Source organism: Protopterus annectens, chromosome 5.part0 (genome assembly GCF_019279795.1).
Source record: "Protopterus annectens isolate FY-2018-M chromosome 5.part0, PAN1.0, whole genome shotgun sequence".
Classification (NCBI taxonomy): Eukaryota; Metazoa; Chordata; order Ceratodontiformes; family Protopteridae; genus Protopterus; species Protopterus annectens.
Genome location: NC_056735.1, coordinates 1,194,672,165 through 1,194,689,641, shown reverse-complemented (window position 1 = coordinate 1,194,689,641; position 17,477 = coordinate 1,194,672,165). Strand labels below are relative to the sequence as shown.

At 43.0% G+C, this 17,477-nt stretch overlaps 1 protein-coding gene across 1 annotated transcript in view; it reads right to left on the bottom strand.

The window, feature by feature from the left end:
• The window catches only part of LOC122802337 (ras GTPase-activating protein 2-like), a 1,675,609-nt gene extending 1,658,527 nt beyond the window's left edge, over nucleotides 1-17,082 (bottom strand). The window contains exon 1 of the mRNA XM_044071975.1: nucleotides 16,530-17,082. Coding sequence (XP_043927910.1) covers nucleotides 16,530-17,082 — 553 coding nt within the window. The remainder of the gene's footprint in view (nucleotides 1-16,529) is intronic.
• Nucleotides 17,083-17,477: the final 395 nt, after the last annotated feature.

The window sequence follows — 17,477 nt, the reverse complement described above, 5'->3', positions numbered from 1 at the left end:
TACTAAAAAGATGGTCTTCCATGATAAAGACTTCAAGTCACAACTGGCTGCTGGTTCGAATGGTCTTGAGTCAAACTCTGCAGCACGACGGTGAGGTCCCAAGGCGGGGAAGTATCTTTAATGGGTGGTCTCAATAAAAAGATACCTCTCAAATATTTTGCATAATCTAAAGGTAGACAAGGAGTGGGACTGACTAACCGTGTGAAAATTAGAAATTGCAGCAGCTGGAGTTTAAGGGTAGAAAAGCTTACTCCTTCTTCAAACAGGGTACAAAGGAAAAGTAAAATATCTGAGTGTGGTGCAGAGATGGGAATTAATGTTTTTACTAGCAGCCCAGACAACAAACTTTTTCCATTTACTGTTATAGACTTTCTTAGTTGAACTCATATGTGAGGCTAGGATGATGCTATGAATAGAGGAAGCAAGCCTGTACTGTCTTACTAAGGTTGGAAGTGGAGAAACCAACCATGCAGTCAGTTTGAGGGCATAAAGACTGGGATATTGCAAACCTGACAGGTGAGAGAGATCATTCTGTCTTGGCTCCAGTATCCATGGAGGATATTTTAGATGAAACCAGAGGAAGGGGAACCATATTTGCTGAGCCCAGAAGGAGGCAATGAGGATGACTGAGCTCTTCAGCCTGCTTGCCTTCTGAAGATATTTTGGGATGAGCACAAGAGGGGGATAAGTATAAAGAAGGCCCGGGGGGCAATCGTGTACCAGAGCATCCCTTGGGGACTCCCCCAGAGGAGGGATCAGAGTGAAAAACTTGCTGCACTTGAGGGGAGAGGAAAAAGGTTGCAGCAAGGCTGTGATTGAAGAACATGTTCACCACTGATCGACTGAGGGGCCACTCACACAGAATCAGAACAGATCTGCTGAGTCTGTCCGACAGCTTGTTGGTTTTCTCCAGAATGTGAGCTGCAACCAGAAAGCGGTACGAATATATCGCAAATTCCCATACCCTCATGGCCTCTCTGCACAAGGGGTAAGAGTGGGTTCCTCCTTGCTTGTTGATGTACCAGACTACAGACATGTTGTCAGTGTGAACTGCAAACGTCCTCAGAGGGAGAACATCCTGAAAGGCTTGCAACATTGGAAGGACAGCTTTCATCTCGAGGATATCAGTATGTATCCTGGTCTCCAGAGGGGACCACGTGTCATGGACCACCTTTCCCTTGTAATGACCCCATCACACCCCAGGTGGAAAGCCTCCATCGTCACTGTGGCCATTGGAAGGGGGAATCAAGAAGGCCCTGCCTAAAAATTGTTTGCCTGACAGAAGTCACCAACGAATGTGACGTGCAGATTGGTGTCAGTCTGATGGAAATAAATACAGGTTGGCAGAGTATAAACCATTGTACTGCTAATGTCCATTGAAGAACTCTCATAAAGAACCTTGAGAGAGGAACTAATAAGATTGCTGCTGACATCAACCCCAAAGCTTGTAAAACTAGGCATGCGGGGGTGGGATAATAGCTCCCAAACTTGATTCCTCAGTGCTGTTATGCAATGAAGGGGGAAAGATGCTATTTGATTCCTCGTCTTCAACTGTGTTCCTATGAGTTCAAGGTTCTGCACAGGAGTCAGACTGTACTTGTCTAAATTTATGGTGATACCCAGTGTGTGTGAGGATTTGAATCAGATAATCTCTGTTTGGAGAAGTTGCTGGCTCATGGGGGCAGTGAGGAGCGAATGGTCTAAGAATGGAAACACCTGGAATACTTTGAGTCTCATGTAAACTGCTACAACTGCCATACAGTTGAAGAACACCCGGGGGGGGGGGGGCTGTGGTGAGCCCAAAGAGCAGTGCTCTGAACTGAAAGTGACTGGCTCCAGTCGAAAGCGCAGGAATCTCCTTGAGTGCCTGTCTATTTTGATATGACAGCATGCATCCTTGAAATCTACTGACCACATCCAATCGTCCTTGCACAACAGAGGCAGAATGGACTGAACCGTAACCATTCAGAACATTTACTTCTTTACATAAAGGTTCAACTTGCTTAGATCTAGTATGGGTCTTGGGTCCCCTGTCTTTTTTGGCACCATAAGGAAACAGGAGTAAGTTCTGAATCCTGGATGACTAATTTTTGCAGTAATTTTTGAATTTCTTGTGACCAGGTGTTATCTGGGATGTTTTTGCTGGCGTTTGGAGGGGGGAGAGAAAAAAGGATGCAATAGCCTCTGGATGTTATGTTTAGCACGCAAGAATTGTTTGTCAAGTGTGTCCAGGCTTCTGGGTACAAGGAAAGTCAACCCCTGACTGCCTTCAGAGATGGACAGTCGGTCAGGAGTGCTGATGGGGCTCGTCAGGGAAAGTATCCCTAAAGCCCTGGTTCTGCAGGCCCCCTCTAACTCTATCTAGGGTGACATCAACCAATAAACCCTCTTCCTCTGCTCCTGGAAGAAGGCTCCCCGCACGAGCCCTGGAAAGGCCCTTGGGATATGTGGAACCACATTTTCTTGCCTCTACGCTGGTTCTTCAAAAAGAACCTCGGCGATATAGAAAATGTAATCCCAATGGCAGAAAGGGTCTTTCGGTCCTTTTCACAAGAGTGAGTGTCGATGAAGGGGACATTAACAACGGACTCCCTGAAGAGCTCCGCAAAATCACAGTCTCATCAGAGGTATGCCTCCTTAGGAATAGGCCTGAACCAGCAGCCCGACAGATACATTCACTATATGGGAAATTAGCCTCAAAGAGTTAGCAACAGATGACAGAGTGGCCAGTGTGGGAGAAAGTCTTAAGCTCCTCCACAGGCATGGACTCAGAAAGAGAAGCTGAGAGCTCTTTGATCAGCTCTCTCTGCAGTTGGGTAAAATTAGCTAAATAATTCAACGACTGCAGCATGAAACTGGCTGAGGCATAAATGCGCTTTCCGATCCTGTCTAACACTCTAGACTCCTTGTTAGGCAGACTGACATTGGCGGTCTCCTCTGACAGTTCTTTTTTAGTGGCTGCTGCCACCATGATGACATCAGTTACAGGACCCTGGCTCCAGTGTTTCTTATCAGCTGGTGGGGACAGGAACCTATCAGGGCATTTAGGAATAGGTTCAATGGTATACAGTTCTTTCCATGCCCGGCAGGATTCCAAATCAACTAGGTCATCCAGTCACCCAGGATGCAGATGGGCCCGTCCTGAAAGCCTCCAAGAACACTGACTCTTCAGAAGGAGGAGGTTGGACAGACCACCCACCTTTCTGCTTCAGAATCTCTATAATGTCTCTGAAGGAGACGTCATCATGTGGGAATTGAAGAGATCCTTCTCTCTCATCAACGTCAGTGTCTTCGGTCAATGACTCCATCGGGGAGTCGATATGCCTACTTCTGCACGTCTTCCTTCGGGGGCAGGGATTCCTCTGCTCAATACTCTGGGGATGTATTAGAAGGGGATCCTTCCTCAGCAGGAAGAGCTTGGAAACAGCTTGGGGCGGGTTGGCTTGGAGCAGGATGAGTAAGGTCAAGGCCATGACCCAATGGGGGCGAAGGAGTATGGTGCAGGACATCAGAAGACGGTTCTCCACCAAGGAAGAATACCCTCTGCCTACTGGGAAAGCTGACTGGCCCGGAGAAGTTCCCTTCCTCCTCCCTCTGAGCTGAAGCAATGAAGGAGAGGCAGTTAGAACTCACTCCAGAAGGAATCAGAACCGAGCTGTCAAGGGTAAAAGCACCAGGGGAAGAGAAGACTCAGACAAAGATGAAGCCAATCCAATCCCCAACTGACCCAGCGCCAACATCTCAACTCAGAGATCTGGTCTGCTACGAAGAAACAGGAAAAGGGCTGATCAGAGGGCATAATGGATTTGAGGAAGGTGGTTTCCCTGATGCCGATGCTGACAGTCTTGGGAATCCTGAAGCCTGCACCTCTGAAGCTGATGGTATGGCTCACAGATCCAATAGGGGACGGAGCTGACAATACCCCCATCTGAATCTGGATCTTGAGAAACTTCCTCATCATCCTGTCCATGTCTGCAAGCTGATGAGGGAGGTCTGCAATACCTGAGCTTTGCTTTCTGGGACTGTCCTAGCTGACTTGGGGACCTGCTTCAAGCTCTTGAATCCAGAGCCCTAGAATCTGATGTCAGAGCCGAAGAAACAGGAAGAGATACGGTGATGATCTCAGTCAGACCAAAGGAGGCCTATGGATCCTGTAAGATATTAGACTCCTTTGGATCAGAGGAAGTCAGATCCAAAGTTTTCTTAGATTTAGTTTTGGGCTCCAAGGTTCTCTCAGAGGCAGAAAGAGACCTCTTCTTCTTAGGGTCCTTGGAGGAGGAAGATAAAGCCATGGAGGTGGCCTGAGCCTCGGAAGCTGAAGGAAGAAGATCCCTCAAGATAAGTTTGTTGCAACACAAAAATTAAAGGAACAACAGATGTCACAAGATGCTTTGAGATGATCAGTGCCTAAACAGTAGGTTCATAGGTAGGTGCTAGGCTATCGGCCCGAGGGCCTACGTAAGCCTAGCCAACAGGTTTCCCTGGCTTACGCCACCCAAGAAAGTTATTTTCCTGTACCACTGTTGAGCAAGAGACACAGAAGTGATCCCCAGGGTGTATTTACTATTTCTCATCCACTCATCAAGATTTTTCTTGAAGAGTGCTAATGAAGAACTTTGCTTGACCTAGGCGGGTAGTCTGTTCTAGAGTATGGGAAGTCCCTGGGACGGGATTCTATCCCTCCAGCATGTCCTGTTTATTGTGGTGGCAAGGTTTAGGTTCCTAGAGCATGTAGCTCGGAGGGATTGGGATTTCTTTAGGTGTAGCATGTCCAACAGCTCTGGGGTTGATATAGCTTTATATGTTAGACCAGAGATCACCTCGGAGTAGACGATATGCTATGGAGTAAAGCTGGAGTTTTTTTGAGACCGTCAGTGTAGGGCATCTGTTTGAGGTCAGTAATCCTCTTTGTGAGGTACTTCTGTGGCCTTTCCAGCTGCTGCAGATGTCTTGTGAGGTACATTCCAAAAGGGGCGTTGTACTCTATAATGGGTCTAATGAGTGTCGAGTAGAGGGGAACAATGACCTCTTTTTTCCTGGATGAGAACCCTTTTATGATGAGGTGTGCCACGTAGAAGGACTTCCTGACTACTGCGGCGATGTGACTATCAAAGGACAGACTACTGTCCACCTGGGTCCCAAGGTCTCATCACACATTTAGTGTTAAATAGACTGCTGTATATGTAGTAGTTCATGGGTACAGAGTTTTTACCAAAGGTGATGTCAATGCACTTTTTGGCATTGAGCTTGAAGCCATGGCTCTTGACACCAGGCATCTGTCTCAGCGAGGCCCTTCTGTAGGATTTCCACATCATTTGGGGACTCTACTATGGCTCCTAGTCTGCAGTCATCTGCAAACTTCATTAGCCAGAGGCCTTCTGTGTTAGCCTGTACTTCAGAGAAGTAGATACCAAACAGGAGAGGTCCCAGGACTGAACCCTGTTATACTCCACCTGTCACTGGTTTGAGGTCAGATTTGGAGTGTGCAACTTTTACAGTGTGGGTTCCGTCAGTCAGCCAGTTGGCAACCCATCTTGTGACATAGGGATTTATACCTAGTTTAGTGAGTTTAGCTAAAATTCCATAATGGGAGATGGTATCGAAAGCCTTGTCAAGGTCGAGATAGGCTGTGTGAACCACCTTACCCTCATCTACGGCTTTGGTGACTGCCTCAAAGAAGTTGATCAGGTTCAGGAGGCATGATCTGCCTTTCACAAACCCAAACTGGGTGAGATCCAGAGTTTGGAGGTTACCAATGTCTTTGTTTATGAGTTCCATGATGATATGTTCCATGGCCTTGCAGACCAGGCTCTTCAGGCTAATAGGGCAATAGTTCCCAGGATCAGTGGTGGCTCCCCCTTTGTGGAGTGGGATAACTGTTGCTGTACCCCATTCAGTGGGCACAAAGCCTGATGTGAGGCTATGACTGAACATGGTGCTTAGGTGGGGAGCCAGTTTGTTCTGAAGTTTGTGTAAAATGCAGCCTGGGATGTTGTCCGGTCCCATGGATGCTGTGTTTTTGGCTTTAGCGAGTGCAGCTTTTACCTGTGTAGTTGTGATTACAGGGACTCTGCATTCTTCTTGTATAGATATGAGCCCTTTACGCGGTGGGGGGGGTGTAAAGTTAGCACTGAACCTATCTGCCAGGATGTTAGCAATATCAATTGGTTCTGTAATTTTTGTGTCGTTTTATTGCAACTCAGAGCAGATCTGGGTGTTGCCATTGAGATTCTTGACATAGCTATAGAATGCTTTGTGGTTGTCCTTAGAATCAATAATGATTTTGTTTTCGTAGCTAGCTTTGGTGGATCTTACAAGGGATCTCAGCTTCTTACTGAGGCTGACTAGGGAGCTCCTCAACTCATGGGATTTTACTCTCTTTTGCAACAATTTCCTCCTTCTGTTGTACAGTTGGTTTATGGCAGGGGACCACCAGATTGGCTTCCTTTTTCTGGAGGATAGCGTCTTAGTTCTGTTTGGGATAGCACTAGCCATGCACTCGTGTAAGCGCTTTTAGAGTGCATTTCTGTAGGATTCAGCAGTCGTAACTGTATTGTCCATCTGCATGGGTGCCATGAAGTTAATCACTTCTGTCTTAAGAAGCATAAAGTTGGCTTTGAAGAATTTTTTTACTGTGGTTTCCTTAATGGGGGTGGGGGTGGGGGTGGGATGTGGATATCAGGGGTAATTAGCTTATGGTCGGATCGGGCCAACGAGGAGTTGACTTCAGGTGTGGAACACCTGTCACTTATGTTGGTAATGACTAGGTCTAGGATATTGTTGCCCCTGGTGGGGGTGTGGATAAGTTGTTCCAGGGCATCGGAGTTTATGAATTCCAGAAAGCGTTGTGTGAAGGAGTTGGTACACGAGTAGTTTTCCCAGTTAATGGTGGGGTAGTTGAAATCACCCATTATTAGGCTGTTTGGTTGAACCCTAATATTTTCCAGTACATCAAGAAAAGAGGAGTGGGAATCCTGGGGCATGGTGGTGATCTGTAGCAAGCTACAATTTGGATTGCAGTTTTGCCCAGAGTTTGCTGCACTTGGATAACCTCAGATGCATTATGCTGAGCAACTAGCCTGGAGGTGTGGATATCCTTAATGAATATGGACACACCTCCGCCTTTGGTGTTCCGGTCCAGGTTACATGGCCGAAAAGTGTGGTATGAGTTATAGCCTTGTAGTGCAGGGGTGCTCTCTGGAGTCTTGAAACAGGTCTCAGTCACTGCACAGATATCGATGTTCTCCATTTTAAGAAGTGCCTTGAGGGAGTGTATTTTGAGATTTAGACTTCTAGCATTGAGTAGCATTACCCTAATTTTTTGCTTGCCTGTTCCTCTTACGGTGGTGAATTTGTCATTTGAACCTTGCCTAAAAAAACACTATAGGGGCAGCAAGAGCCTTAGCCAGTATCCGGAATCCCAGGGGTGACAGGTGCAGGCCATCTCTGGCAAAGCATCGTGGTCTGTCGACCATGTCATCCCAAGCAGACAGATACTGGATCCCCTTAGAATGACACCAGAAGCTTAGCTAATTGTTGAAGTCAATAATTTTGTCCTTGTACTGCGGTATCATTCTGGGCGATGGCAGAATGATACTCAGGGCTAGGGTCATAACTGCCTAGGCTACAAGATCGGAGAGCTCTTCCATGTCTTTTTTCATGTAGTCCAGGGAAGTACATCTCAGGTCGTTCATACCAACATGGACAATGACAGAGTAATATTTGTACTTGTTGTGGAGTGACCCGAGTGCGTGGGTTATGTGGTGGATCCTGGCACCCGACAGGCAACTGACAGTAACCTTTTCCTTGTTTAGCCTGGTGACTGGGACATCAGTGTGCCTGACTATAGAGTCACCTATGACTAGTCTGTTGGATACGTTGTTTTGCCTTATTCGCTGTGGTTGAGTGGCACACTGAGTCTGTGGGCTATGTGTCATTTGGGTTGTGTTAGGGGGTGGAAGTTGCTTGCGTTTATGCTTTGGAGGTCTCTGTTGCTTGGGCAGATTATTATTGAGAGCCTCCGTGAATGTAGGCACACTCCTTGTGGGCATCTCAATTGGGGATTTTGTGCCCACAAGAACTGCATTTCTTGAAACCAGGAGACGGCTTGTCAGACCATAACTGTCAGAAACAACCCTGGCTGAAGCCCGACAAAAAAGAAACACTACTGTGAAACACTAACAGTAACTATTTAAGGTATCACACACACACAGGACACACACACCACACACACGACACATACCACGACACACACACCACACACGACACACACACCACACACGACACACACACCACACACGACACACACACAACACACGACACACACACGAACGACACACACGACACACACACGAACGACACACACACGACACACACACGAACGACACACACAAGACACCCCCTTTTTTTCCTACTTTGTTTTGTAGAAAAAGGAAAAGAGTATAAGATAGACTGCACGAGCAAAAGTGAACACACAGATACACACGCACTATTGCCAACTCTAAATGGCTACCTGAACACACTAAAAGGGAAAAACTCTATGAAATCCTAACCCTATAAACTTTTAAGCTACAGAACTACCTAACAAAAGACAAGAGAGAAGCACATCAACTAAATTCTAAGGCTAGAAAAAGGATACGATTGGTCGAGAGACTGGATTTTCCATCTGGCTTTGAACATGGCAAACGAGACCTAGGGTGCTGGTGTGGGTATAGTGCATTATGGGTAAAGGGAACAGCTCGAGAGTTGGATCCAAGTATGGAAGAAGTGGCAGAGTCAGATCCGAGACCCATTCGTTAGGAGGAATGAAGAGGACAACATCAGATCCACAAATTTTATGATGAACAGACCAAAAATATATGAAGCAAAAATCTGGACATTCTGCAAAAATTTGAACAGTTGAAAGGTATGCATTCCTCTCAACTTCTTAGTGCAAGAGCTCTGGACAAAAACAAAATAATGGATATACAATGGCCCAAAAATAGGAACAGATTTTAAATATCATTCTTTTTAACTTAGAAAGTTGCTAGAATAAGAAGAAAGTACAGTTTTGTACCTACCATAAATGTAGATGTTCGAGTATAGACACTGCTGCAGTCATTACACTTGGGTTATCCTGCCATCAGGTGGACCCGCAGTCAGCCAGAGTTCCAAAGTCTTTGTCCGGCGTCAGTTGCTGTCACCTCCTCCCTGACGTCAGCGCGACAGAAGTATATAAGATGCAGCTGACGCCATTTTCTTCAGTTTTTCTTTCCCCAGATGTCAGGTGCCTCTAAATATGTAGGCAATTCCAATTGCTAATAAAACATACATAAGAAAAGCAAAAAACAACTTACAGCTACCAACAAATACTCCCCCCATAGGTAGTAAGGGTAGAAGACATAGGTACGTACCAGCCAGTAAGAGGGGAAGGAGGGAGGGTAACCTGGACTGCAGCAGTGTCTACACTCGAACATCTACATTTATGGTAGGTATAAAACTGTACTATGTTCATCGTGTTACACTGCTGCAGTCATTACACTTGGGTAGAATCCCAAAGCTGAGGAAGGGTGGCTGGTCCTATAAGGTATTAGGGGTGGCTATAAGGCCCTGCAGCACTGCAGTGGTGAAGCCAGCTCTGGATTTAGAGTATAGAGGCAGATGGTAATTCTTGGTGAAGGTGTGTACAGAACTCCAAGTTGCTGCTTCCAAAATATCCTTCGTAGGTACTCCCCTGAGGTAGGCAGTTGAAGTGGCTGTTGCCCTGGTGGAGTGAGATCTAATGCTGCTAGGTACAGGTTTTCCGTGGTATGTGTAGCTGAAATGTATACAATGTCCTATCCATTTTGAAATAGTCTGTTTTGAAATGGCTTTTCCCTGTGCTCCTGCAGCATATGCTACCAATAATTGCTCGGATTTTCTGAAAGCTTTGGTTTTGTCCAAGTAGAAGTGTAACTGCCTGTGAATGTCCAAAGAGTGCAGTAGTCTCTCCCCTTTATTCTGTGGTTTAGGATAAAAAGTTGGCAGGTAAATAGTTTGGTTTAGAGCCACACTGGATACCACCTTTGGCATAAAAGTAGGGTTAGTTCGTAAAGACACCCTGTCCTGGTGGAAAATGAGGAAAGGTTCCAATGCCATTAGTGCCTGTAATTCTGAAACTCTTCATGCTGATGTTATTGCCAGGAGCAGAGCAGTTTTCCAAGAGATGTATTTTAATTCTGCTGTGTTGGCTGGCTCAAAAGGAGGTAAAGTTAGCTTCTCCAAAACAAAGTTGAGGTCCCAAGTTGGAGTAGGTGCTCTACGGGGCGATCTTATGTTTTTAGCCCCTCTGGGGTACTGTTTTAACATTAGAGAAAATTGGTGGATCCATGTTGTAATGAGCAGAGATGGCAGAAACGTGGATCTTGATGGATGAGAAGGAGAGTCCTTTGTCTAGCATCTCAGTTAAGTATTGTAGTATCTGAGAAATGTTTGGGACAAGAGGGTCAAGGCTGTGAGCTTGGTTCCAAGCACAGAATCTCTTCCATTTATCCAAATAGGCTTTCCTGGTACTAGGCCTTCTGGCCTCCAGAATGACATCCATAACAGCTTTGGAGAGAGGCATTGCTTGCTTGACTAAGGAATCTTCCATGCAGCTAGGTTTAAGGTCTTTAGCTGGCTGTGTAGTATTTGTTTGCTTTTATGAGTACCTTTGGCAGGAGAGGTAGTGGTGGGAAAGCGTATACTTGTAGGTTCTCCCAGCTGAATGAGAGGGCATCCACTTTCCATGCTTGTGGATGGTAACTCCTTGTGCAGAATTTTTGTAGCTGGCAGTTTATTGGGGATGCAAACAGATCTACGTCTGGGCTCCACCATTTCTGTGTTATCATTCTGAATATTTGTGGATTCAACTCCCATTCGTGGGGATCCATGATGTTTCTGCTTAAGTCGTCTGCCAGTGTGTTTTTCTCTCCTGGCAGGAATTGTGCTTGCAGATGAACTTGAAGGTTTATAGCTGTGTTCCATAAGGTCATAGTTTGTCTGCATAGGGGGTAGGAGTGAGTGCCCCCTTGCTTGTTTATGTACCACATAACTGTGGTGTTGTCTGTCTTTAGTAGTAGTTGTCCTGGATGCAGCAGGTCCTTGAAAGCTATAAGCGCATTTTGTACAGCTAGCATCTCTTTTTGATTGATGTGAAGATGCCTTTGTTGTGCGGTCCACATGCCCTGAATACATTTGCCTGCCATGTGTGCTCCCCAGGCGTAATCCGATGCATCTGTTGTCAGTGTTTGCCTGGCTGTGGGTTGTGTAAAAGGCTGTCCCTTGTTGAGGTGACAAGCTTGAGCCCACCACTGAAACTCCTGTTGAAGGCAAGGAATTAGTGGTATAACTGTTTCCAAACTTTGACAGTGTTGAGACCATACATTCTTTAGGTACCATTGGAGTTTCCTCATATGCAGTCTGGCATATGGAATTAGTAGTATGCAAAATGCCATGTAACCCAAGGTCTGCAGAATTTTTCTTGCAGGGAGCTGGGTCTTTGTTGCCATCAATTGAAAGTATTGAGTCAGTTGTTCTTGTTTGTCTGGCGTGAGATAAGCCATCTGGGCCGTTGTGTTCAAGCTGGCACCCAGGAATATAATCTCTTGAGGGCACTAGTTTTGATTTCTTTTCATTTACTGTGTACCCCAGGCAACTTAATAACGTTTTTACAAACGCCAGATGCTTTAGAAGAATGTCCTTGCTCTCTGCTTGAATCAGGCAGTCATCCAGGTACGGATAAATTTGAATTCCTTTCTGTCTGCAAAATGCAATTACTGGTGCCAGGCACTTTGTGAAGACCCTGGGTGCAGTAGATAAGCCAAAGGGCAGTGCAGAGAATTGGTAGTGCATTGAACCAGCTATGAATCTGAGGTATCTTCTGCAGTTTTGTCTGATAAGGACATACAGGTATGCCTCTTTGAGGTCCAAAGTCACGAGCCAAGCTTTCTTGCCCAGCATAGAAAGAAGCTGCTGTAATGTCAACATTTTGAATTTCAGAACATCCAGGTAAGTGTTTAGAGATGAAAGATCCAGAATGGGCCTCCAGGCTTTGTCCTTTCTGGGTACCAGAAAGAGTCTTGAGTAAAATCCTTGTCTTTGCTCCTGTGATGGTACCTTTTGAATAGCTCTCATATCCATGAGTGCTGTAATTTGTTTTTGAGCCTCTGCCCATTGATTTGGTGGCAGATTTGGCATGCCTTTTAACCTTGGCAGAGTGTGAAAGTGGAACCTGTAACCTTGAAATACAATGTTGAGAACCCATTTGTCTCTGGTGATCATTTGTCAATTGTGGTAGAAGAGTGCCAGTTTTCTTCCCAAGGGGGCTGCCAAGAAGGATTGTTTGGTAGCTTTAGTGGGAAGTCATTGGAGCTGCTTTTTATATGGTTGTGGTCCGTCTTCCCCTTCTTTCTGGCCTGATGCAACCCATTGTCGAGGCCTGTAAGGACCTTGTGTTTGACCTCTACCTCTTGGACGTCTGTATCTTCCCCTTTCACGTCTGTCTGTAACTGGAAAGGACCAATTCTTAGTTGGCCAGTTTCTGCTAAATCTAGGAGGCTGAACCTGTAAGAAATCCTTCACCGTTTGCATAGATTTTGCCTTATCCTCCATTTTCTTTACTACCTCTTCTGCCTTAACTCCAAATAACACATCCTGCTGCAAAGGTGCATCCAATAATTTTGCTTTAACATGATCTGGTAACGTATATTCTATTAACCAAGCCTGTCTTCTAATGACAGAGCCTGTAACTGCTGCTCTGCAGGAGGCCTCTAGAGAATCAAAACCACATTGCAAAGTATGCTTTCCCACTTGTTCAGCTGCATGCAATAAATCCTGCATTTCTTTAAAATTAGGAGGATCTGATTCTGGAAGCATTTTTTGTTTTAACTGAGAGAGTAAAAATTGCTGATATTTTAGCATGTGAAACTGGCAATTTAAGGCTCATTGCTAAAGTTGTAGACGTATATACTTTCTTTCCCCATCTGTCTAATGCTCTGGAATCTCTGTCATAGGGAACTGGATTCTTGGCTGATGAGGCCTTAACTCCTTTGGGTCCCTGAGAAATAGTTTCAGGGTCAGCGACAGGGCTTTTATACAGAAATTTAGGTGAGTCAGGGATTCTGTAGTATCTGTCAGGTTTAACAGGGGCTGGAGGTAAGGAATCAGGATTTAAGCTGGATTCAGTAAACACAGCATCTACAATATCATTGGCGGAATAGCGAGGGGTCTGTGTTGAGGTAATAAAAGGAAGTCTTTGAGCCTTTTCTTGGATTCTGAGTAATCCTGGCCTTCCCAGTGGAAATGATCCCTCATTGTATATAGGGTTTCCCCAAAGGAGTAGTTCTCAGGTGGTGAGGCTGAAGGAATTGATTCCTCAGCATCAGAATCCTCATAAGGAGGTAAAGAGTAACCTAGGTCTGAGGACGAATCGGAAGAGATGGACACCTGGTCGGATGAGTCATAGTCTGCATCCTAAAAAAATGAAAAGACTAATGGTTAGACCACAGCTGAAGATAAAAATGGAATAATCCATGTCAGGAAATAAATCACTTGCAGCTTCACAGTAGTGCCCTTTATAAAACCAAAAGTTGTAACTGAGATGTAGTAGTCAAGGTAGGAAACGGTTCACTTGCAGTTTCACACCACTTTATTAAACAAGAGTAAGCGCTTTCGCGATCTAAGTCAGCTGATCGCTTCTTCAGACTCATAAAAACAGTTAAAACATTGGTATTTAAAATATGGTTCAACCAATGAAAACACATAGAACTATGACATAGACTAATTAAAATTGCATACATCAGTACATTCATTTGCCTTATATTCTGCATAAGATGAAATAAAATATATATACAACAGACGCATTTTATGTAATAATCCATATTACTTAATGTTTTAGTGGTCTGGATTTTAAAAAAGGTTTCAAGGAAACAGCATTGTTCAATCCAGGAGACCTATCTGCCTGAAGTAATAAAATCCATATTTGTTCTGCTTCCTCTACCTTATTCCTTATATCACCTCCCCTCTTAATTTATTTATTATTTCTAAAACCATGAAATTAAAAATATGTTTCCTATCTTCTTCTTCCACATGTTTTGCTAAAGCACTTGTGTCTTTTTTATTTCTTATATCTCTAAGGTGTTCAAGGATACGTTCCTTTAGACACCTATTGGTTTTGCCTATATAAAAGGCATGACAGACAGTGCAGAAGCTGAAATAAACCAAATTTTGTGTTCTGCAGTCAGCATAAAAATCTATATCAATTATAAATCCTAGTGTAGGATGTTTATATGTAGATCTATTATATAAACAGTCACATGCTGTACAATTTCTGCAAGGAAAAGTCCCCTGTCTATCAGATAGGATCATTCTTTCATTGTTTCTGGATTTATAACAGAGTTGCCTTTTTAAGGACCTCTTATTTCTAAAAGAAAAGCTGGGTCTATCTTCTAAAAATTCTCTCAAGTCAGGATCCGACAATAAAACATTCCAATTCTTCTCAAAAATATTACAGAACCTTCTGATGTCACTTAAATAAGTTAAAGGGAATCTAACTTTAAAATCATGACCTTCCTTGCTTTTAACATCTTCTATAGTATTTGAGAAGAGCGGTTTACATCTCCCATCCCTATTTTCAATGGAATATTTAGAGCTTTCATTTATGTCTTTCTTACTATAACCTCTGTTTAAGAAGTTTTTCTCTAATATAGTCATCGTCTTCACAAAGCCTTCATCTGTATTATGTAAGCGGCTTATTCTCATATATTGTCCTTTCACTACATTTTTATGTACAAATGTTGGATGCATACTAGTCTTATGTAAGATACTATTTCTCCATGTAGATTTTCTATACAACCCTGTTATAAGTTCATCTAACGCTGTCTTCTTAACCAAAACATCTAGGAACTCAATAGAGTCCCTGGAATGTTGACTAGTGAATCTTAAAAATTCAGTGGTGCTATGTAAGTACTCCACCATCTCTTGCAACTCTTCACTAGTACCATCCCATAACAGGAAGACGTCATCTACAAAACGTATATACCATACAATTTTGCCAGCATATTTATTGCTAGCACTTAATACATGATCTTTTTCCCATGCAGCCAATGCTAAGTTGGCGTAGTTGTTAGCACAAGCCGTGCCCATTGCTACACCAACTTTCTGTAGATAAAACTTGTCATTGAATATAAAGAAATTATTTTCTAGGACAATATCAAGCAACTCACATATCAAATTAATCTTAGTGCTTTGAAAAACTTGTTTCAAGGTCAGAATATCACGTATTTTCTCAATACCCCAGTTATTCGGTACCACTGTGAACGGTGAAGTGACACCCATTGTCACAAACATATAATTTCTATTAATATTCCTGGTCTTATTATATAACAGTCGCAGAAATGCCTTTGTATCCCTTAGTATAGTCTCACATGATTTTAGGACTATTTGTAAATTTTGTTCAATACAAATTGAGATGGCTTCTGTGGCCCATCCTTTACTAGATACAATAGGTCTCATAGGGGGCTGTGTGATGTCTTTGTGAATTTTAGGTAGACCATAAATAATGGGTATAGTTGGATGTTCTATATGAAAGTAGTCAAACAATTCCTCTAATACATAATTAGAAATCAATAAGTCAAAAATATATACAGATATCCTGTCAATTATACCTTGTACTTGTCTCTCATTTAGTTCAACACAAGTATCTGTATCATTCAAAAGTTCCATCATTTTCTTGTAATAAAAAACCTTATCCATTACTACTACATTGCCCCCCTTGTCAGCGGGCCTAATTTCAATGCTGTGAGAATCTATTAGTTCTGACAGTGCTTCAGTTTCTGATTTACTCAAGTTATAAAATCTAGGTGGAAGATTTTTAGCATGCATCTCTCTAATTTCATGCTCACACACATTAGTGAAAGTTTCAACTGTGGGATGTATCTTGGGTACAAAGGTGTTAGGTTACGAGAAAATAACTTCAGCCTTTTAATAAATCAGTTAATACTGTTTTCTGTGCTGGAATAAAGTTCAGGCCTCTATTTAACAACGAGGCTTGTGCATCAGTTAAAGAAAAGCTAGATATATTAATTACCAAGTTTTTTGTTGGTTCTTGCTCCTGGTGTTCATATATGCAGGAGTCACTCGTTCTCTCTGCTGTAATCCCATTCTCCCTCTTCAATTCCTGCTGCTCAACCTGTCCCTTATTGGCAGCGCCTTCTTTAACACAAATGGAAGGATTGAGGTTTGTGTAGCTTCCTTTTGCTCCAAAAAAGCTACTGAATCAGAATTAACACTGGAATCCATCCTTCTGTTAGTGCAAGCCATTTGGAAAGTTTCTTTTGCCATTCCACCATTTTCAAATGTGGGAGGTTCTATACATACTCTCTCTCTGCTGACATCATTGTTCTCACAGGGATTCTGATTTAAAGGGGCAGTACTATGCATATTTGAATTTTCAGAAATCTGTACTGTAGTCATTTTTTCTCCATTTTCTGTACTCACAGCTGTTCTTCTTGGCCACGAAAATACCTCTTTACATTGAAAGTCATTGAGGTCCTTTTGCAATTTTTTAGTTTTAGTATTCTGCAACCTCTTATCATAGCCCTGTATATTGTCAGCAAGTTCATCTAATTTACTGCCTAGTACCTCTATAGGAAAATTATTAATCAGTTGTTCTTGTAGCCTGTTTATCTCATCGGCTAGCTCTTTTTCTTGTGGTTTAAAAAATTCTATAAGCAAATGCATATAATCATAGCTAAGCTGTAAATTTAAATTCTGCCATTTTTGAAGTAATTCAGGGTAGGTCTCACCATAAGTAGGCATATTTAATACTCTGAGACCTCTCAGCACTATTTTATATTTCAATGATACTTCTAGATGAAACCTTTGCCACTGTAGCCTTTTAAAGCTATATAACTTATTCTCCAGATCTCTATACAGTTCAGTGAACTTCTTATGCGTATCATAGTCCACTTGTTCTCTTTCATTTACTGGAAAAATAGGGTTTAGCATCAAGGGGTTGGAATATACATGTAGTAGTCCAACTAGTCGTTCACATTGATTCTTATTGTTGTCATTACCTTCAGCCATGTCCCAACTTTTAAATACAGTCCAAGAAACACGTGAAAGAAAACAAAAGCTGGATAAACGCCTGGTATACACCTCAAGCGAAAAAAATGAAAAGACCAATGGTTATTCCACAGCTGAAGATAAAAATGGAATAATCCACATCAGGAAATAAAGTTGTAACTGAGATGTAGTAGTCAAGGTAGGAAATGGTTCACTTGCAGTTTCACACCACTTTATTAACAAGAGTAAGCGCTTTCGCGATCTAAGTCAGCTGATCGCTTCTTCAGACTCATAAAAACAGTTAAAACATTGGTATTTAAAATATGGTTTGACCAATGAAAAAACATATAGAACTATGACATAGACTAATTAAAATTGCATACATCAGTACATTAATTTGCCTTATATTCTGCATA